Source organism: Oenanthe melanoleuca, chromosome 12 (genome assembly GCF_029582105.1).
Source record: "Oenanthe melanoleuca isolate GR-GAL-2019-014 chromosome 12, OMel1.0, whole genome shotgun sequence".
Lineage (NCBI taxonomy): Eukaryota > Metazoa > Chordata > Aves > Passeriformes > Muscicapidae > Oenanthe > Oenanthe melanoleuca.
In genome coordinates, this window is record NC_079346.1 from 389,612 (window position 1) to 411,147 (window position 21,536).

The 21,536-nt window shown below is 56.1% G+C and overlaps 1 protein-coding gene across 1 annotated transcript in view; it reads left to right on the plus strand.

Moving 5' to 3' along the window:
• Positions 1 to 21,536, plus strand: part of SRGAP3 (SLIT-ROBO Rho GTPase activating protein 3) — a 66,272-nt gene extending 44,736 nt beyond the window's left edge. Inside the window, exons 7-22 of the mRNA XM_056501688.1 lie at positions 1,954 to 2,175; positions 2,593 to 2,694; positions 2,904 to 3,101; positions 4,431 to 4,515; positions 5,027 to 5,054; positions 6,398 to 6,500; positions 8,306 to 8,366; positions 8,998 to 9,075; positions 10,044 to 10,178; positions 12,350 to 12,455; positions 13,923 to 14,150; positions 15,888 to 15,967; positions 16,962 to 17,142; positions 17,682 to 17,831; positions 18,275 to 18,602; positions 18,888 to 21,536. Of these exons, the coding sequence (XP_056357663.1) occupies positions 1,954 to 2,175; positions 2,593 to 2,694; positions 2,904 to 3,101; positions 4,431 to 4,515; positions 5,027 to 5,054; positions 6,398 to 6,500; positions 8,306 to 8,366; positions 8,998 to 9,075; positions 10,044 to 10,178; positions 12,350 to 12,455; positions 13,923 to 14,150; positions 15,888 to 15,967; positions 16,962 to 17,142; positions 17,682 to 17,831; positions 18,275 to 18,602; positions 18,888 to 19,304 (2,502 nt within the window). The 3' untranslated portion in view covers positions 19,305 to 21,536. The remainder of the gene's footprint in view (positions 1 to 1,953; positions 2,176 to 2,592; positions 2,695 to 2,903; positions 3,102 to 4,430; positions 4,516 to 5,026; positions 5,055 to 6,397; positions 6,501 to 8,305; positions 8,367 to 8,997; positions 9,076 to 10,043; positions 10,179 to 12,349; positions 12,456 to 13,922; positions 14,151 to 15,887; positions 15,968 to 16,961; positions 17,143 to 17,681; positions 17,832 to 18,274; positions 18,603 to 18,887) is intronic.

Genomic DNA, 21,536 nt, shown 5'->3' on the forward strand with positions numbered 1-21,536 from the left:
CCAGCCCTGCCCTGGCTGCCCTGCACTGCCCTGGCTACCCTGCCCAGCCCTGCCCTGCCCTAGCTACCCTGCTCAGCCCTGCCCTGCTCAGCCCTGCCCTGCCCTGCCCTGCCCTGCTCTGCCCTGCCTGCCCTGCCCTGCCCTGCCCTGCCTGCCCTGCCCTGCACTGCCCTGCCTGCCCTGCCCTGCACTGCCCTGCCCTGCACTGCCCTGCCCTGCACTGCCCTGCAGGGTGTCCCAGAGTGATGGATTCAAGCTGGGGAGCTCTGAGCCAGGCAGATGAAAGGCTCTGAGGAAGGGCTGGGGATCCTTATTTGTGGTTCTCATTTATTTGCCATCAAAGGGATGAGAGGGGTGAGAAAATGCCATTTGTTCTGGGGCTGGGAGCATCAGTTTGAAGTCTTTTTTTCCTTCTTTTTCTTTTCCCCTCCCATTGTGTGTTCCTCTGGGAATTGTGTGGAAGTCTCTGCTCTGTCTTTTCTTCTCGGGGCGCCCGTGTGTGAAGCAGCCAGCATGGTGCTGATCTCCAGGGACTTCAAGGGCTGCATGTGTGGGAAGTGCTGCCTGCTTTGCAGGAGCAGCTGATCTCTGGGCACTGCAAATCACCCCCAGCTTCAGTGCAAGGCCAGCAGCAAAGAGAGGGAAACATTTCACATGGAATTTGGAATTCTGTCCTAAGAGCAGCTGGCAATGCCCTGAGCCCCTGTCCTTGTGTTCTGTGGCATTCTGTGCTTTGGGAATTCCCAGCCTTGAACAGTGCCAGATATTTCCTCCTGGTAGTGCTTTTTGTAGCAGAGTAGCTGTGATTTCAGGGGCTGGGAGGTGCTGGGGAGCTGGCAGTCTGTTCCCAGGTCATGGCAGGAGTGCTGCTCATCCCCCAGTGCTGGCACAGGGCTCCCAGCCCTGCTCCCTGCCCTGTCTGTGTGGCAGCCCCTTGGCTGCACTGTTCCATCTCTGGGGTTTCTCTACAGCCTGGGCTGTTCATGCTCAAACTCCCATGGGAGAGATTTGCAGTGCAGAATGGGCACTTGAGGTTTTGCCCCAAGCAGCAAATGGAAATTCACTCCTTACCTTTTTTGTGTTGCTTGTTGATTTTTTTAAGGCAGTCCATAGCTGCCCATACTCTCAGTTAATGTGATTAGAACTAAATAGAAGCAGGATAAATGGAGGGCTGTGACAATTTGATAGTTTTTACAAAACTCCTCGTTACTGCACATGGGTTTCACAGCTTTTAAGGCCTAGGAGGGGCAGTGGGGCTGGGGATTGGCCAGTGTAGCTTTGCTGCTGCTGGTTTTAGCAGAGGCTGAAGCAAGCACAGCCCTGCTGTGATGTGATCTGAGCTGAGTGGTGTCTCCTCTCATCAGCACTGACCATGAGACTCCTCCTGGGCTGGAGCTGCTTGTGGCCCCAGCTGAGTTTTTGGGTTTCACTTCGAGTTTATCAATATGAATTTCAGGAAGTATTTCTTCATGGAGAGGGTTGTCAGACACTGGAACAGGCTGCCCAGGGGGGTGGTGGAGTTTCCATGCCTGGAGATGTTCAGGGAACAGCTGGATGTGGCATTCAGTGCTCTGGGCTGGGTGACAAGGTGGGCATTGGGCACAGGTTGGGCTTGCTCAGCTCTGATGGAGCTTTCAGGGCAGCAGATCCCTGTGCTGGCATGACACTGACATGCTAAATCATAGGGAGTACAATGTCTAAAACCAGTTTTTTGTCTAAAGTGCAGTATTTTGGCAGCAATTAACTCCAGGTTTATAATTTTCCCCAAGACAGACTTGAGAAGGGTGAGGAGCATGAGGAGCTGCTCCATGCTGGGGCTGCCCAGGGACAGGGCAGGATGAGCACACACTGCAGGGCGTGTGCCCCCTGCCACACCTGCAGCATCCCTCTGTGTTTGGGAGCCTGGTGGGTGTTTGGGATGTCTGTGAGCAGCCCCTCTCCCCTTTTTGTCAGTGCTGTGACCTGGGGTTCCACGCCAGCCTGGCCAGGACGCTCAGGACGTACCTGTCGGCCGAGTACAACCTGGAGAGCTCGCGGCACGAGGGGCTGGACGCGCTGGAGGGCGCGGTGGACGCGCTGGACGCGCGCAGCGACAAGCACAGCCTCATGGACATGTGCAACCAGGTCTTCTGCCCCCCGCTCAAGTTCGAGTTCCAGCCCCACATGGGGGATGAGGTGAGTGCTGCCCTCGGGGCTGCCCCTCCTCTGAATCACTGGGAATTGTTCCTGACTCCTTTCCCCTCCCTGCTGCCTTCACACACTGCTCTTCCTCCTTCCTAATGAGGCTCCTGCCTCGTTAGGGCTCCTCCTTTCAGGCTTTGAGCCTCCTGCTCGTGTCTCTCCCAATTAGGGAGCCTGTGGTTTGGCTCCCTCTGTCCCCCAGATCTGCACAGGGGAGCTGTGATTAACCTGCTGTAATTGGGAGAGGGCAGAGTGCTGAGCAGTGCTGGCCTGGCTCCCAGGCACTGCTGATGGGACACAGGGCAGCAGACCCTCTCTGGAGGCTGCCAGGAGCTTGTGGGGGCTGCAGGGGTGGTGTGGGTGAGGGGATGTGTCTGGTCCATGCATGACCCTGCAATGCCTGCTGTCCAGGTGTGCCAGGTGAGCGCCCAGCAGCCCGTGCAGACCGAGCTGCTGATGAGGTACCACCAGCTGCAGTCCCGCCTGGCCACGCTCAAGATCGAGAACGAGGAGGTGAGAGCTTGGCTCTGTGGGCTGAGCCTTTCCCCATGGAGCCTCCCTGCTGTGCTCAGGGCTGGGCCCCCTCCTGTGGCAGAGCTGCAGGTGCCCCAGGCTGCAGCCAGAGCCAGCCCAGGGCTGGGAGCTGCCTGCCCAGTGCTGTTCTGGCTCAGGACGTGTCCTCCCCAGCGTGCCCCAAACCCAGGCTGTGCTGTTTGCCACAGGTACGGAAAACGCTGGATGCCACCATGCAGACCTTGCAGGACATGCTGACAGTGGAAGATTTTGATGTTTCAGATGCCTTCCAGCACAGCCGCTCCACTGAGTCGGTCAGATCCGCTGCCTCAGAGACCTACATGAGCAAAATCAACATTGCCAAGAGGAGAGCCAACCAGCAGGAGACTGAAATGTTCTACTTCACTGTGAGTCTCAGCTCGGGCCATACAGGACACGGAGCATTAATTGCCAGGGCTGAGGCCAGTTAAGTGCTCATTAGTGAAGAGCAAGAACCAATTCAGTCTCTTTAAGTTCTTGTCTTCTGTCAGATCTGGGTCTGGAATGCATTTCAGTGGCAGGGCACTACACAAGGACTGACAATCCAGTGCCTGCCTTGTTTTTCTCTTTGAAGGAACAACTGGAGCAGCCAGATGAGATTGAAAATTTATTGAGTGGAGTAGGAGAGGCTCAGAGCAGGGCTCAGACTCCAGATGGCTTCACCATGGGCCACCATCCTGGATCTGTTCAGGACTGTGGGCCAAGCCCTCCTCTCTGGCCTGTACAGCTTAAATCTGCCCTTGGCCCATGGAGAGTGTCCTGCACTCTCATGCTGTGTGTGTGTGTGTGTGCCCTGCACTCTCATGCTGTGTGTGTGTGTGTGTGTGTGTCCTGCACTCTCATGCTGTGTGTGTGTGTGTGTGTCCTGCACTCTCATGCTGTGTGTGTGTGTGTGTGCCCTGCACTCTCATGCTGTGTGTGTGTGTGTGTGTGTGCCCTGCACTCTCATGCTGCACTCCAGGCAGAGCTCAGGTCTCTGTTCTGGTACCTGAAATAGAGGCACCAGCCATGAGTTCACCAGCAGTCCCCCTCATTTCAGTGTGGGCCAGTCTACAGTTAACAGCATCTTGTGATGTATTACATATGCATAAAGAACTTCTGCTTTCTCTCAATATTATTATTGTAAACTGGGGGGAGATTGCACTTTTCATTTGGAATTGTGTTTGGGATTACTTTAAAGGTTTTTGCAGAGATTTGACCTTTCCCATTCTCTGTTTTCCAAGTCTTGTCTCCCTGTCCCCTCTGACGTGTGCCATGCCTTGCTCTGGAGTGTTCCTGGGTGTCCTCATCCCCCTGTGACACGGGCAGTTGTGCTCAGTGTCACCTGCAGTCACCAGCAGCACCTGGCAGTCCCTGCCTGCAGGGCTCAGCCCCTGGGAGTTCTTGCTTGCCATTGTTGCTTGCACAGAGAAGCCTTGGCAGGGCTGGGAAAGCTGCTGTGATTTCCCAGGCTGTTCCCAGGAGGGACAAAAGAAAGGCAGCTTTGAACTCTTTGTGCCTCCTGCGTTCCTGGGCAGGAGGGGCAGCTCCAAGGAGACCAGGCTAATGAGAGCACCAGGCTGGGGCAGGGAGAAGGGATCACACCCTGCTGAGCCCTGCAGCTGGGGAGCCTCTGAGCCCCCCACAGCCCCAGGCAGCAGTGGGTGTCCACTGGGGGCTGTGCTGCTTAACCCACCCTGTTTGTTCTTTAATTCCAGAAATTTAAGGAATATCTGAACGGCAGTAACCTCATCACCAAGCTCCAGGCTAAGCACGACCTGCTGAAGCAGACTCTGGGAGAGGGTGAGTTGGGGTCAGGCCCAGGGAGGGTGTTCCACTCCCTGGGAGGGTTTAATCCATGTGTCACCTGCCAGCCTCCCCTGTGTGTGTTCTCCTGAGGGACTGATGCTTCTGTGCCTGCCTGCTGCTGCTCAGCTAACCTGTGACATGCAAAACCATGATTTCCTTCAATTACTCCTCCCACTTTTCTTGGGAGGGCACACAGAGAGATCTCTTCAGCACACAGTGTCACATTCTAAGTGCTGGATTGCTTCTCCAGCAGCAGAGATTGCCACTCCCTGCCTCTTTCTCTCCTCTCCCTCTTCTCCCCCAGAAGATTCTAATCTTCCCCCTCCAGATTTCTGATCTGTCTTTTAATGGTGGGAGCATCAGGTGGGTATCTGTCCTCCCCAAGTGCAGCTTTTCTCTGCCAGAAGCCATTCCCTGTGGTGTGGGAGCCAGCAGTGAGCACTGCTGTGCAGTGCTGGACTGGTGGCTGATGTGGAGGGATGATGGCAGCTTGTGTTTCTTGCAGGTGAAAGAGCTGAGTGTGGAACTACCAGGTGAGCACTTTCTTCCCCTTCCTTTCACCTGGGGTGCTGGTGCTGGCAGGAGGGGGCTGTGGGAGGGGGTTTGCTTTGCTCCTGGTGCAGCTTGGTGGGGTTCAGTTACCCCCTGTGCCCCACACCTGCTCCCAGCTGCATGGCCTGCAGTGCTGGGGTCAGGGGGAATTCAAAGCCCTTGGTTCTGCTGCAGATGGTTTCTGGCTGGCTCTGATGCCTGGATGTGCTTGGTCAGTGTGCAGTGCCCTGGAGCATAGCTGAGATGGGGTGGGGTTCACAGGGTGGCACAAAGGTGTCCATGCACTCCCTGCCATCCCTCTTCCTTTGAGGACTTGAATTGTCCCTGAAATCCTGTCCCAGCTCTGGCTGCTTTAGCTGTGGGTGCAGAGCCTGCCTGCATCACAGACCTCAGCCCTCTGCAGGAGATAGGGCTGGGTAAAAGTGACAGAGGGGCTTTGATCCATGTCCAGCCTGTGGGGCATCTCCACAGAGCTCCAGGGGCTTGTGGGGCTGTGCTGGTGTTCTGACAGTGAGGCACAGGCTCCCAGCAGCTCCCTGGAACGTGCACAGCTCTCTGTGTGTGAGCTTGTTCCTGCCTTGTTTGTGTTTAGTACAATTTGCAGTACCAGCAGAGGAAGCTGCAGCCCCTGCTGGAGTGGTGGAGCAGATGGTGCAGCCTGGCTGCCTTGCCAGGCAGGAAGGAGCTCCTGCTGCCCGTGGCTCAGGGCTGGCACCCAGCAGGCACAGAGCAGCTCCCACCCCAGCTCTGCCTGTGCTTGCAGTCACGTTCTCCTCCTGCACACATCAGTACAGCTGGGCCACAGGGCAGAAATCTCTTTGGGATTTTGTGGTGGTTTTCTCCTTTTTCTGGATCTAGACACAAATGTCCTTCATTATCCAGGGAGCTGGAATAGCATTAATGGAAGCAGCCCTGCATCCTCATACTGACTGAGAATGTCACAAGTTCCTGGTCAGTGGCAGGGCCATCCCCAGCCCTGGCATTCCAAAGAGAAGCTGAGCACAGGAAGGTGGGGCTGCTCCCACTGTCCTCATCCTGTGAGCAGAATGGAATCTGTTTGGGGGCAAACAGGAATAGCCCAGCGTTTTCTGGGGCAGCTGTGGTTTATTTTGGATACCTCCTCAGTGCCCTTGTTTTCCTGCTGGGTGGTGTCTGTGTGGGACACACCAGTGAGTGCACAGGGTTTGTGCAGATACACATCACATCCTCACAGAGGGACTTTTCTGTTTGATTTTTAATTCTCAGTTATAACCTGTGAGGTCTCACCCTGTCATTGCATTTATGTTGGTGTTTTGTTGATTTATTTTGTTCCATTTTCTCCCAGGCCCCCATGTCTTCCCCCTAAGCCACAGAAAATGAGGAGACCTAGGCCTCTGTCAGTGTATAACCATAAACTCTTTAACGGCAATATGGAAACCTTCATTAAGGTACTGCTGCTGCAGGAGTGTCTGGAGGCTGGCAGTGCAATGGTGGCTGTCCTGTCCTGGCTCTGTGCCATCCTCAGGGGTCCCTCTGGCCCATCTGCACCCAGCTTGGCCCCTGATGGTTCCTCTCCACGGCTCCCCTTGTGTATTCTGGTGTTCTGTCCCCCAGCTGTGAGCTGCAGGGCCCCCCTGGCTGCTGTGCAGTGTGAGCAGCCCTGGCTCAGGGTCCTCCCTGTCCTGCTGCTGCTTCCATCCTGAGAGGAAAGATTGCACAGGCTCAGCCCAGCCCTCAAAGCAGCAACAGGCACAGCCCCCTTCCTCTTTTCACTTGGTTTTGGTGCTCATCCATCATTGTGGCTGAGGAGGAGGATAGAATGACCCCAGAAAGTGTCTCCCACTTTCAAGGAGTGCCAGCCTGTAGAGATCCTGTGATGCTCAGGTGATGCTCAGCTTTACACACAGATACATCAGTAAAGCCACAGCTGCTGGCAGCTGCTGTCCTGCAGTCCTGCTCTGGAGAAAGCTTCAGTGAGAGCTCTCCAGGAAGCAGTAAACACAAACTGTTGGATTAGGTGACTAATAGGCATCTTCTGGCTGGGTTTGTTCCCTCCAGCTCAGCCCTGAGCCCCAGGGCAGTGTCTGTGCACAGCACCAGCCCTGCTGGCAAAGCCTGTAATCCCCTTAGGATTTGTGATTACTCCTGACTTAAACTGCTTTTTAAAAAGTAATGCTCATTAAATCCCAGCCTGCTCAGCACTGAGAAGGGGGAATTGCTGCTCTAGAAATCCATCTGAGCAGGAGTGTCCTGTGCCAGCAGAGACCCTTTGGGACTGCTGCTCACCCTGGGGTGCACAGGATCCCCTGTTCACCCAGTGCCCTCAGAGCCAGGTGTGCCCAGGCCAGGTGTCCCTGTCCCAGGCTCCTGGAAGGCCCCAGGTTCAGACAGGGAGGCAGTCCAGGAGCTGTTCCTGCTGAGGCTGGGCTGCAGGTGCCCAGGCTTTGGGAGGGAGGGTGGGTGTCCCACAGCCCTGTGTTGGCCTTGCTGAGCTGCCATTGCACTGGAGCATTCATGGCCTCCCAAGGACGTGCTTGCCTCTAACTCAACTTATCCCTGCTAAATCTGTTCTCTTTTTTCCACCCTGCTGCTCTTCTGTGTGCTCAGAGGAAGGAGGAATGCTCGAACGAGGAATCAGGTACTGACTGGAGCCCATCTGTGACACAGAGGGAGCTGCCCAGAGCTGCCACTGTGCTCTGCTGGGAACAGAACCAGAGTCCCAAAGAGAATTGTGTCCACTTGGGCTGTCAGGCATGGCCCGTGGTCCCCCTGAGCTTCTGCCACGAGGGGCTGGGGAGAGGCCAGAGCTCAGCACTGGTTCAGACTCAGGCACCTCATTCCAGGTGTTTGTTGGGTTTTTTAGCACCTGCCGACAGTGGCTCTTTCCTTTGGTGGAAATATTGTTATGGGAAGCTTATTCCATCAGCTGGGTAAGTTTTATTTCAGCTCAGCATTCCAGCTGTGGGTGGGAGAGCTGAGATCCCTCGTGGCAGTCTCCTGTCTGAGCCAGCCAGGGAGCAGCAGTGTTTCACACACCTTGCTTGCAGATTCCTTGTTCCTTCTGGCTGCACACAGTGTCCTCAGCACTCTGTGGTGGCTCCCTGTTTCTAACACCTCCTTTCCTGCCTGTCCTCTCACTAAACTCCACAGCACTAATTCTCAAATCTCTGCTCTTGCAATCTTCAGGGCATTTCCCATGCTTTGGTAGCAATAAACCAGTAATTTTCCCTCCTTTTCCTTTCCTTTCCTGAAGGATTCAGGACAGGCCATTCCACTTGTTGTAGAGAGCTGCATCCGCTACATCAACCTGTATGGTGAGTTGGCTGAGTCAGCCCCAGAGCCTGCCAGGGAGCAAACACTGGCTGAGCAGTGAGCCAGAGACTGCAGGGAGCCTGCAGTGCCTTCTCCATGGCTGCTCACAGCGGGCTCTGTGCAGCACTGCATGGCTGCTGAATAGTGAGGTGTTACTGGCACCTGCCCAGGTTAATTGTTCAATTATTAGCATGTGCCCAGGTTAAATTGTTATTTATTTGCATGTGCCCAGGTTAAATTGTTATTTATTAGCATGTGCCCAGGTTAAGTTGTTCATTTATTTGCATGTGCCCAGGTTAAATTGTTATTTATTAGCATGTGCCCAGGTTCAGTTGTTCATTTATTTGCATGTGCCCAGGTTAAATTGTTCATTTATTTGCACGTGCCCAGGTTCAGTTGTTCATTTTTAGCATGTGCCCAGGTTCAGTTGTTCCCTCAGGCCATGAGCCCTTTCAGCACCTTGGTCTGGGCCCTGGTTGGGGAGCAGGAGCAGAAGGGGGGTGCACAGGCTGTCCCTGCTGTCCCTGCTTGCTCCAAGCCTGTCTGGTGCATCAGCTCCTGGTTCTGCTGTTCCACCTGCAGGTGCTGCCCAGCAGTTCCTGAAGCCTCTCCTAAAGCTTTGCTCTCTTCCAGGCCTCCAGCAGCAGGGCATCTTCAGGGTCCCTGGCTCCCAGGTGGAAGTCAATGACATCAAGAACTCCTTTGAGAGAGGTGTGTGGCTGTGTGCAGGTGCCTGGGCAGGGACCTGGGGGGAGCTGGTGTGTGCTGGGTGGATCTGCCAGGGGGTGAAGCCTGTTGAATAAAGCCCTTCCTGCTGTGAGACATGAGCAGGTTTTATCCCTTCTGGGTTTCTCAGTGCTGTGTCTCTGGCAGTGGTAGAGACACCCAGGGAAGGATGTGAGGAGCAGGGGTAGTGCAGAGCTCTTTTCCACAGTCATTGAAAGCCCAGGAGCCAAAGCAGAGTTTGTGGGGATCCTGGTTCATCCTTCCTGCAGCAGTTTGCCAAGGGAGGTGCAGATTCCTCCCTGTGCCTGCTGCCAGTGCTGGCTGTGGAGGCAGCAGAGAATCTGCAGAGAAAATCACAGGGTGCCAGGCCAGTGAGAAAGGGAAAGCAGTCCTGCTGTCCTGAGTGCAGGGGAGCTGGACAGGGACAGTCCTGCTGGGAGCAGTGACCCTTAATCAGCAGCATTGGAAGGATCAGATGGAGGTGGATGGGCCAATGGGTAAGGCAGTGTTAGGATTGTCAAAGGCTGGAGGATTTACACATCCAATTGAAGATGAATTAGTATCCAAATCGAAGGGGCACCAAGAGCCTTTCACAGGTTTAAGTTGGTACAAAGCTGTCCAGAGCCCCTGGGTCCATTCCAGAGCTGTCACTGCATCCTCCAGCCAAGCCTGTCCTCTCAGGCTCCTCAGCTTTCCTTTGGAAAGGGCTGGTGCTGTAAATGCAGAAAATGCACTGAGCTGGAAACAGTGAAGGAGAAGCAACCAATATCCTTATCCTCAGGAAAGGTTTGAAATCCCCCAGCAGAATTGATTTTCAGGAAAAATCAGCATTGCCATTGCACATGAGGAGGATTTCTGAGCCCTGGGAGATTTGGGTGTTCCACTAAATGAGGAGAAGCACTTGTGTTAGTCAGCTCTGGTGGTGCTGGATCTAAGGCCTTTTCTGTGGGCAGGTGAGGACCCCCTTGCTGATGATCAGAATGAGCGAGACATCAACTCAGTGGCTGGAGTCTTGAAGCTGTATTTCCGAGGACTGGAAAACCCCCTCTTTCCTAAGGAAAGGTTTCAAGATTTGATATCTACTATAAGTAAGTACATGTGACAGCTCTGGGTGGGTGAGGGCAGCACAGCTACACCCAGGTGGGCAGTGGGAGCTGTTGGGAAGGGAGAGGAGTGTGCCCTGGGGCAGGGAGAGGGGAAATTGCTTCTCTGGGGGGACTGAAGGAGGCAAAGTGAGCCTGAAGGCTCAGAGGTGATGGCAGTGCTGCCCATTTTGGCTGCAGGGTGCAGGGCAGATGTTGGGGTGTCCCAGCTGTAGGGCACCAGTGGGCAATGTCTGCTCCAGACTTCTCTGCCTGTGGTGCTCTCTTCCCCGAATGTGCATGATTGTGTCTGCTGGGGATCCTGTGATCTGAGGGAGCCAGGAGACACCTGCAGGGCACTGGCACAGGAGGGGCTTGTTCCAGAGCAGAAGAATGTGTCTGATTCCTCAAGAACAGTTTTATGCAACAGCTTTAGGAAATTCACTGTTATTCAGCTGTGATGTGTAGAGCAGCAGTGTGTGAGACACAGAGGAGGCTGGTTCTGCACCAGTTCCATGCCCTGCACAGGGATTTGCAGTTTGCCTGGTGCTCTCTCTGGCTGCCCTCCTTGGGGGCTGCAGGGCTGAGGGCACAGCCTGGGGAGGGGGCTGGGTCCCCTCCAGTGACAGGGGCCTTGGTGAGTGGCTGCCTGTGTGCTTGCAGAGAGGCTTGTGTTTGACACCTTCCCCAATTAATGCAGATTTGCACAATCTATTAAGCTTTTGGGATTTTTTTTTTGCAAACATCATCTGTTAATTTTCTGGGTGTTATTCTCTTATCTCTCTCTATTTTTCCCATTTTAACAAGAATCTTCCTTTCCTCGTCTTTCTCTTCCTGCGGCTCTTGCAACCTTTTGATTAAGGAATGGTTTTGAATAAATTAAAGTGCCTTGTTCCTGTTAAAAATCTGGCCTGCAGTGCAGCTGACAGTGCCCCACAAGCACACATAAACACAGGCTGCACACTTATGTGGTGAAGAACCTTTCCTTTTGTTTCTGGAGGGCTGGGGGTTTATGTGGAAGCTCCCATGGGGGGCCATAGAGAGGTCAAAATGCACTTGGCAGAGTCCATGTGGGGCTCTCCTCCTGTGTGCAGTGCTGAGGTACCTGGTAATTCCTGAGTTATGCCCAGTCAGAGCAGTGAGAAAGACAAGTGCTTTGAGAGTTTGTTCCCCTGGGTGTCACAACAGATATTTATTGTCATAGGGTGTTATCCAGTTTGTATTTAGTTGAGTTTTTTAAACAAATATCCTCTTATGTAAAACCAAACTGAAGTAGAGAACCCAGCAGGCAATAATGGGATAAATCAAATGGAAAAATTCCCCATGTGAAATACTACAGAGCTATCCATCTTGGTCTTGAGGCCAGATTTTGCTCAGAATTTTGATGAAATGGCAGCCTAGATCCATGTTGCCAGTGAATTTTATTGTGATTAGCAAATGGCATAGTTTGAGCCTGAACAAGCACTTCTGTGCGCTCTGCCTGCTCCAGAAAAGCTGTGGTGCTTTCCTCTGAAGCAGCAGCCACAGGATGAGCTCTGTGCAGAATCCAGGGGGGCTTAGGGCAGGACAGCCTGAGGCACCCCCTCCCCTGGGAGGGAGCAGGTGTCTGATGGCAGCTCTGGGCTCTGCAGCCCTGGGCAGTGGGGAGCAGTGACCCTGCAAGGACTGACTCAGCACTGCTTCACCTAATCTCTTTTCTATTTCCTGTTAGAAATTCCTATTCAGAGCAGTAGGAGACAAAGGCAGAAGGGCTCAGAATTATCCAATGCATGACCCAGAAGGGTAACCTGAAAAAGAACCTCATTTAAAAATCTGCCCTAGAAAATCAAGCAGTGCTCTGTTTTCAGTGTCACATTGACTCAGGCTTTTGAGGAACATAGGAGTTGTTGAGGAATGAGATGAATAATGCATAAACATTTATTTTAAAAATGAATAAAGAAATGTCTTTATTTGCTGCTCATGCTGCATGTGAGCATAGGAGTTCCCCACTGGAGCAGCAGTGTTCCCCATTCTCCTTCTGCTGTGGTACTTAGTACCAAACTCACAGATGCCCTCTGGAGACAGGCTTTTGTCTTCCTCGTTTACTGGGCCACTAGATCTGGAGCAAGTCCCTGTGGTGCTGAGTGTCTGCTCCTGAAAAGGTTTTTAAGGATGTTCTTTCTGTCCATGTGTTCCAGAAATGGAGAACCCTGCAGAGAGAGTGCACCAGATCCAGCAGATCATTGTCACTCTGCCTCGGGCTGTCATCGTGGTCATGAGATACCTCTTTGCATTCCTTAACCAGTGAGTCTGTTTTCTGCTTCACCAGGTTCCCCCTCGCTGCCCCTCCTGCAGCCTGAGCCCTTTGTGGAGTGGCCATGGGGAGCTGTGCTGGGCTCTTGCCTGGCTGGGCTGGGCTGAGCCTGGCTGTGTCCTGGGGCTGGGGCTGAGCCTGGCTGTGTCCTGGGGCTGGGCTGAGCCTGGCTGTGTCCTGGGGCTGGGGCTGGGCTGAGCCTGGCTGTGTCCTGGGGCTGGGGCTGGGCTGAGCCTGGCTGTGTCCTGGGGCTGGGGCTGGGCTGAGCCTGGCTGTGTCCTGGGGCTGGGGCTGGGCTGAGCCTGGCTGTGTCCTGGGGCTGGGGCTGGGCTGAGCCTGGCTGTGTCCTGGGGCTGGGGCTGAGCCTGGCTGTGTCCTGGGGCTGGGGCTGGGCTGAGCCTGGCTGTGTCCTGGGGCTGGGGCTGGGCTGAGCCTGGCTGTGTCCTGGGGCTGGGGCTGAGCCTGGCTGTGTCCTGGGGCTGGGGCTGGGCTGAGCCTGGCTGTGTCCTGGGGCTGGGGCTGGGCTGAGCCTGGCTGTGTCCTGGGGCTGGGGCTGGGCTGAGCCTGGCTGTGTCCTGGGGCTGGGGCTGAGCCTGGCTGTGTCCTGGGGCTGGGGCTGGGCTGAGCCTGGCTGTGTCCTGGGGCTGGGGCTGGGCTGAGCCTGGCTGTGTCCTGGGGCTGGGGCTGGGCTGAGCCTGGCTGTGTCCTGGGGCTGGGGCTGGGCTGAGCCTGGCTGTGTCCTGGGGCTGGGGCTGAGCCTGGCTGTGTCCTGGGGCTGGGGCTGGGCTGAGCCTGGCTGTGTCCTGGGGCTGGGGCTGGGCTGAGCCTGGCTGTGTCCTGGGGCTGGGCTGAGCCTGGCTGTGTCCTGGGGCTGGGCTGAGCCTGGCTGTGTCCTGGGGCTGGGGCTGGGGCTGGGCTGAGCCTGGCTGTGTCCTGGGGCTGGGCTGAGCCTGGCTGTGTCCTGGGGCTGGGGCTGGGGCTGGGCTGAGCCTGGCTGTGTCCTGGGGCTGGGGCTGGGCTGAGCCTGGCTGTGTCCTGGGGCTGGGCTGAGCCTGGTTGTGTCCTGGGGCTGGGGCTGGGGCTGTGTCCTGGGGCTGGGGCTGTGTCCTGGGGCTGGGGCTGTGTCCTGGGGCTGGGGCTGGGGCTGTGTCCAGGGGCTGGGGCTGGGGCTGGGGCTGGGGCTGTGTGCCAGGGGCTGGGGCTGGGGCTGTGTCCTGGGGCTGGGGCTGTGTCCTGGGGCTGGGGCTGTGTCCTGGGGCTGGGGCTGGGGCTGGGGCTGGCTGTGTGCCAGGGGCTGGGGCTGGGGCTGGCTGTGTGCCAGGGGCTGGGGCTGTGTGCCTGGGGCTGGGGCTGGGGCTGTGTGCCAGGGGCTGGGGCTGGGGCTGGGGCAGGGGCTCTGCTGGCAGGTTCTCCAGCAGCAGGAGCCCAGCAGAGCTCCCTCACACGTGTCACTGCAGCCTGTCCCAGTACAGTGATGAGAACATGATGGATCCCTACAACCTGGCCATCTGCTTCGGGCCCACGCTGATGCACATTCCCGACGGGCAGGACCCCGTGTCCTGCCAGGCCCACGTCAATGAGCTCATCAAAACCATCATCACCCACCACGAGGGCATCTTCCCCAGCCCCCGGGAGCTGGAGGGGCCTGTCTACGAGAAGTGCATGGCCGGAGGGGAGGAGTACTGGTGAGCTCTCTGCAGGGCTCTGGCAAAACCTTCACTGGCCAGCAGCCTCCTGCACATTGAACTGTTTGGTTTGGTCTTACCAGCCAAAACAGGCAGGTTCACCAGGTATTGCATTTTCTGGTGCTGACTCAGTATTGTAACCCTCAATAAAAAACATGAAAAGAAGCTTTCTCCAGTGCAGATACTAATACTGATGAAGATTTTTTGAGCTGTAGATCATAGAAGCGTGTTCAGCAGAACGGAATTTTAGGTAAATTCTATCCAAATTCCTGGAAAATTTGAGTAAAGACTCAATTCCATCACAATTAGCTGGTTGGATGAAATCCCGAGGTTAACCCAGACCTTTCAGTTTCCTTTGCTGCTGGAATTCTAACCCAACATTCAGGTCTGGGTTTAACAAACCAGGATCAGTAACAGACTTGAACTGATTTTCCACAAGTTTCCTACATTTCTGAGACCTTACTGTGCCTGGTACTGGTCACCTGCACCATCCCTGTGGTGCAGCAGAGGAGCTAAAGCTCACTGTGAATTAGGGAGTGGGACATTAACTTGCTGTCACTTTGTGTTGGTTTTGCCAAACTCTACTAAAGACACAAGAGCCAACAGAACGTGGCATTCTGGGTGTGGTGTGAGTGTCTGCTGTTCTCAGAGCAAGTTTGGGGATCTGCTGTGATTTGAAATCACAGAGAATCACAAATCACAGAATTAGTGAGGTTGGGAAAGACCTCCAAGACTGAGTCCAACCTTTGACCAAACACCACCTTGTCACCTGGACACATCCAGTCATTTCTTGTACCCCCGGAGATGGGGGCTCCAGCAGCTCCCTGGGCAGCACCAGGTGTGCATTGGGAGCAGTGGCAGTGCTGTGTGACAGGCTGCTGTGCTGGCAGCAGTGCTGTGTGACAGGCTGGTGTGTTGGGGGCAGTGGCAGTGCTGTGTCAGACCCTGCTGTGCTGGCAGCAGTGGCAGTGCTGTGTCACACCCTGCTGTGCTGGCAGCAGTGGCACTGGGAGCAGTGGCAGTGCTGTGTCACACCCTGCTGTGCTGGCAGCAGTGGCAGTGCTGTGTCACACCCTGCTGTGCTGGCAGCAGTGGCACTGGGGGCAGTGGCAGTGCTGTGTCACACCCTGCTGTGCTGGCAGCAGTGGCACTGGGGGCAGTGGCAGTGCTGTGTCACACCCTGCTGTGCTGGCAGCAGTGGCAGTGCTGTGTCACACCCTGCTGTGCTGGCAGCAGTGGCACTGGGAGCAGTGGCAGTGCTGTGTCACACCCTGCTGTGCTGGCAGCAGTGGCAGTGCTGTGTCACACCCTGCTGTGCTGGCAGCAGTGGCACTGGGGGCAGTGGCAGTGCTGTGTCACACCCTGCTGTGCTGGCAGCAGTGGCAGTGCTGTGTCACACCCTGCTGTGCTGGCAGCAGTGGCAGTGCTGTGTCACACCCTGCTGTGCTGGCAGCAGTGGCAGTGCTGTGTCACACCCTGCTGTGCTGGCAGCAGTGGCAGTGCTGTGTCACACCCTGCTGTGCTGGCAGCAGTGGCAGTGCTGTGTCACACCCTGCTGTGCTGGCAGCAGTGGCAGTGCTGTGTCACACCCTGCTGTGCTGGCAGCAGTGGCACTGGGAGCAGTGGCAGTGCTGTGTCACACCCTGCTGTGCTTGCAGCAGTGGCAGTGCTGTGTCACACCCTGCTGTGCTGGCAGCAGTGGCCCTGCTGTCTCACCCCCTGCTCTGCTCTCTGCAGTGACAGCCCGCACAGCGAGCCGGGCACCATCGATGAGGTGGATCATGACAATGGGACAGAGCCACACACCAGCGACGATGGTGAGCAGGGCCATGGGCACAGGGAGGGCACAGGGGGCACAGGGGGGCTCTGGGCACACAGAAGGCACACGGGGCTGGGGGCTCTGGGCACAGGGAAGGGCACAGGGAAAGGGAGCAGGGCTGCCTGGGCAGCTCCAGCCCTGCTCTCAGCTGCAGGCAGGAGCTGACAGGCCTGGCTCAGGGAGGCAAGGGAGCTGCTGTGCAGCCAGTTTCACACTTGGGTGGCCCCGTTAATGGCTCCATTGGGGTTTCCCAGTGATTGACTGTGGTGCCAAGTGCAGAGCAGAGGAGTGGCTGTATTTTGTCAATTTACATGTTCCCTCTCCCCCTTGCCCTGCATACACTCCCTGCTGCTTAGAGGACCTTGGTGTGCTCATGACCTTCCAAAGTGAAGTTCTACTTCAGCCCTCCTGTATTTCAGGCCCTGAGCTCCCAGTCTGTGAGTCAGGGGTGTTTGGTAGAGCTCCCATTAGGAAAAGTGGGGAAACAATGAGGCATAGTGCTGCAGATGGGGTGCAGAGCAGCTGCCTGGCTGGAGCTGGTAGCATCATTTCCATGGGCATCCCCAAAGGGGACATTAGCTGCTCATCAATAATTCAGGCCAAACTGTCTCCAGGCTAAGGAAGGGAAGGTAAGTGGGGTTTGATCACAGCATCTGCCATGGCTTGACAGAATCTGAGGCTGGAGGATAATGGGGTTCTGTAACCAAAGGCAAAAAATGGAGTGTGGGTGGGGATGCCATATGCACAGAGGGAGATTCCTGCTGCTCCCCATCTGCTTTGGAGCTGTTTGTAATTGCCAGTGGTTTGTGAGGCTGAGGTTGGCCCCAGAAAGCTGGGAACAATAAGAATTGATCAGTGTGGAAACAAGGCTTGTGCTCAGGGTGAGGGGCTCTGGGGACGCTGGGCAGCAGCAGCACTGCTGCTCTGGTGACAGGGCTCTCTGCCTGTAGGGCTGGGCTGAGCTGCCCTCTGCTGTGCCTCTCTCCTTGCAGAGGTGGAGCAGATTGAAGCCATAGCCAAGTTTGACTACGTTGGACGGTCTCCTCGGGAGCTCTCCTTCAAGAAAGGGGCCTCACTCCTGCTGTACCACCGGGCGTCGGAGGACTGGTGGGAAGGGAGGCACAACGGGGTGGACGGGCTCATTCCCCACCAGTACATCGTGGTGCAAGACATGTGAGTAAAGTGGGGTTGTTCACATCATCTGCTTGCACAAGGTCACCTAAACCAGTCAGTTTTGCTGAGGTTTAATGACTTGTGAGAAATCTGGGCCTGTTCACTTCTCCCTCTCCATGTCCTGGCTCCATTCGTTTCCCAGTTGGGCTGATAACGACCAGTGCTGAACATTGTACTCGGTGTACCTGGGCCCCTCATTGTCTCTCATTGACTCCCCAGCATGGTGTGACCCAGGCTTACCACCAGCCTTGCCTCTGTGAGTTCTGAATTGTTTGGTGCTCACCTGGCCTGTGGGGCCATTTGCAGGTGCTTCTTTTCTTCTAAGTACTGCATCTGGAGTAAATCACAGTGGCAGCCACATCACAGGGGCTGGGGAGGCAGATGTGCGCTGTTTCCAAGCTCCAGTGAAGTGGTGGCCTTGGCCCAGCTCCTTGTTAACAAGGTGTGGAGCTGCTGCAGTGGTGATGCTCAGACTGGTGTGTGTCCAGGCCCTGGCTCCCTGGGGCACAGCCCTTCACTGCTGTGGTCTCCTTTCCCAGGGATGATGCATTCTCTGACAGCCTGAGCCAGAAGGCCGACAGCGAGGCGAGCAGCGGGCCCCTGCTGGATGACAAAGCCTCCTCCAAGAACGACATCCAGTCCCCAACAGATCATATCATGGACTATGGCTTCGGGGGCGTGATGGGCAGGTAACCCATGTGCTGTCACCGTGGAGGGGCTGGCTGTCACAGGTGTGGGCAGTTGGTGTGTGGGGTAGGGTAGGATGGGAGGGACAGCTCTGGTAAGCACTGCAGGGTAACATGAGCTTGGGGGGGATTTCGTGTGCACTGCTAATGGGGATTTAACATTTACAGAGGACACAGTGGGGCTCTGAGCAGCCTGGCATAGTGGAAGGTGTCCCTGCCCATGGTGGGGACTTGGAACAAGATGATCTTTGAGGACCCTTCCAACCCAAACTATTCTGATGGTTTGATGCTGTCCTTTTCTTGGTACTGGCTGAAATATTTGTCTTGCCTTTTGCTTTTCCTGTTCCTGGGAGTGTTCTGAAGCTGGAATTTGGTCTGAGCTGAGCTCAGGGCTGAGCTCAGCCACGGCAGGGCACTGACCTGCTGTGGTACTGGACTCTTTGCAGAGTGAGACTGAGGTCTGATGGTGCAGCCATCCCCCGGCGCCGCAGCGGGGGGGACACCCACAGCCCGCCCCGAGGGATGGGGCCTGGCATGGACACCCCCCCTCGAGCAGCAGCCTGCCCCAGCAGCCCCCACAAGATCCCCCTCAACAGGGGCAGGATGGAGAGCCCCGAGAAGCGCAGGATGGCCACGTTCGGCAGCGTGGGCAGCATCAACTTCCCCGACAGGAAGGCCCTGGCTGACAGCCACCCCCTGAGATCCACCTGTGGATCCACCCGGCACAGCAGCCTGGGGGATCAGAAATCCCTGGAAGCAGAAGCTCTTGCTGAGGTAAGAGGGCTGGGAAGGGACTGAGAAGGAGCTCCCTGGGGAGCGCCTGTGGGCAGCTGGTGTTCACCCCATCACTCCTGGGATTTGTGCCCTTTGGAGCTGGTGACCAAGCTCCTGCTGACCTGGGAGCACAGGGCACCTTTGTGCGGTTTGGGCTTCGCACCTTCTCCCAGACTCCCGTTTCCCTGGGAGCTCTCGGCTCAGAGCCCCCTGTGCGTGCCAGGGCAGCCGGGAGCAGGGCAGCGGTGCCGTGGCACGGTGCTGACCCGCCCTTGGCATTCCCAGGACATCGAGAAGACCATGAGCACGGCGCTGAACGAGCTGCGGGAGCTGGAGCGGCAGAACACGGCCAAGCAGGCGCCCGACGTGGTGCTGGACACGCTGGAGCCGCTGAAGAACCCGGCGCTGGGCGCGGCCAGCTCGGAGCCGGCCAGCCCGCTGCACACCATCCTGATCCGCGACCCCGAGGCCGCGCTGCGCCGCAGCAGCAGCTCCACCTGCGAGATGATGACCACCTTCAAGCCGGCGCTGTCGGCGCGGCTGGCGGGGGCGCAGCTGCGGCCGCCGCCCGTGCGGGCCCCGCGCCCCGCGGTGCAGCAGCGCTCCAGCAGCAGCAGCAGCTCGGGGCTGGGCAGCCCCGCCGTCACCCCCACCGAGAAGCTCTTCCCCGCCGGCTCGGCCGACAAGTCGGGCACCATGTAGGCGCGGCACGGCCCGGAGCCCTGCTGGGAGCCCTGCAGGGAGGGAGGCGCCCTGGGGCCCGGGCTGGTGCTGTCCATCCGTGTGTGTATGTACATAGCTGTGCACACACCCCATCCCTGCACAAACTCCCCGAGCTTCAGTCCTACGGCAGCAGGAGACGGCAGGTCTACGTGTTGGCACTGGAGAACACGCTCAGTGTAGAAGTATATATTAAAAACTAAGTGTACAGAATTCAGTGACTTTTTAAAACAGTAGATTTACCTCAGAAACTGGCTCTGAAATGTCCTCTCTGGAGACAGTGGGTTGGTCTGGGTTTCCAAGGCTGTCTGTGCACGTGGAAGCCCACACTGCAGCAGCTGTGTGTCAAGCAATACAAGGCCATCCTGGAATTTATTTTCTGTACCTCTTAGCATAAAAAAAAAGGGATGGGAATACAGTGGGGTCTGTTCACTGCTGGGCTGTGGAGAAGAGCTGGAAATCCATAGATGACCATGTGTGTCGGCCAGCTGGAGTCTCCAATCCTGAATCCTGAGATGTTTTCTGTGCCCGTGATGCCCTGGCAGCAGGGACAAGGTGTGAGCCATGAATGGGAATGGAGTGAGTGTCATGAGAGGGACAGGCTGAGGGGTGTGCCATCCCCCTCGTGCAGGAGGATGCTGCGCTGGCACCGTGGGACGCTGCTGCTCTCAAGTTTTCAGAGTGAACAAGGACCAGTGACCAAACCTGTGGTAAAGCATGGAGTAACTTACAGAGTTTGGAGATTCTTCATCTCCCTTTCCCCAGGCGCTTTTTCCTTTCCTTTTTTTTAATCAAAGCCCAAGCCAGTGGTCTCTCGAGAGTCAGGCCTGGGCAGCAGGAGGGGTCTCGGGTCAGAGTGGTTGTCCTGCATGAGAAGCATGAGCCCTGTTTGACCACATCAGATGCAGAACGGATCTTATGGGTGATACTTTGCACTTTCTGTACTGTACCACACAATACAGCTGTTTGAGTTTATGCAAAGGAATCTACATTTTGTTTTACCCACAGAAAAAATACGCAGAAGGCTGAGGATTGCATGGTCCTGTCTGATACTCCAGATTCCTCTGTAAGCACTGAATCCAAGATGCTCTGTGCTTCTCCTGCAGCTTTTCCTTGTACAGATTTCCATGCAATGCCCCATGGTTTGATTTGGCACTTCCCCATGGCCACGTGCTAATGTCTCCTGACGTTCATCCTTCCTCCCTGCTATCTCTGATCCTGCATCTCTGTGCCTGGGTGAAGACACCTGCACCTCCTGACTCACCCAGCAGCCACCTACCCTGCCTGGGGCTTTGCTTGTCCCCCCTTCATGTTCCTCATCTCTCCAGCACTGCTGTGGGCCCCAGCTCTGCAGGAGGAGCAGCCTGACTCGCAGAAGGCAGTGGAGGCACTGACAGGCTGGCAGGACCCGTCAGTCCTGCAGTGGCTCGTGTCTCCTTGGCTGGGGAGCTGACACGTGCACCAGGCTGCCTGTCTGGTCACACCTGTGCCTCCTGCTTGTCCTTCCACAGCTGCACCCCCACACCTGCATCTCACCTGCCCCCTGGCACTGGCCACAGAGCTGCCCTGGCAGCCCTTGGGGGCAGCTGTGCCTGCCCCTCCCCTCACGCCCCGCTCTGCCAGCCCTGTAAATATTGCTGTACTTGCTTAACTGCTCTAAAGTAACTGTTAACCTGTAAACTGTACAAAAATAGGCTAAAGTTAGGTAAAGGCGATGCCACTCAACGACTCTTTGCACTTAGTAGGTAGCTCAATGTACAAATAAACCCAGAAATAACAAAGCAATCCCGAAGGGAGCAGCTCTGCCGTGCCCTCCCTGTCACTGCAGGGCAGGCGCTGTGTGTGCTTGTTGTGAACGTCCTTGGCGTTTGGTTCATCTTGGTGTTGATTTCTCCACCCTCTCCTGCCCTGGCACAGCCCCTGGCACAGCAGCTGCAGATGCTCAGCCAGGCTGGGCTGGTCAGGGACCTGTGCAGGGCAGGAAGGACCCATTTGGCACCACTGCTGTGTATCCATTGCCAGTAATTATTTCTTCTGTTTCCATTTAGTTTCTGGAGAACGTTCACCTTGGCAGTTTTCTGTTTTTTATATTCTTTCTGAGATGACTTGAGAGCAAACCCATCTTCATTAGGGGTTTTATTTCCTCCCTTCTTACGTTTGACCATACGGTACAAATTCCAGTGTCTTTCTATTAAATTATTGCCTTTCGTTTTC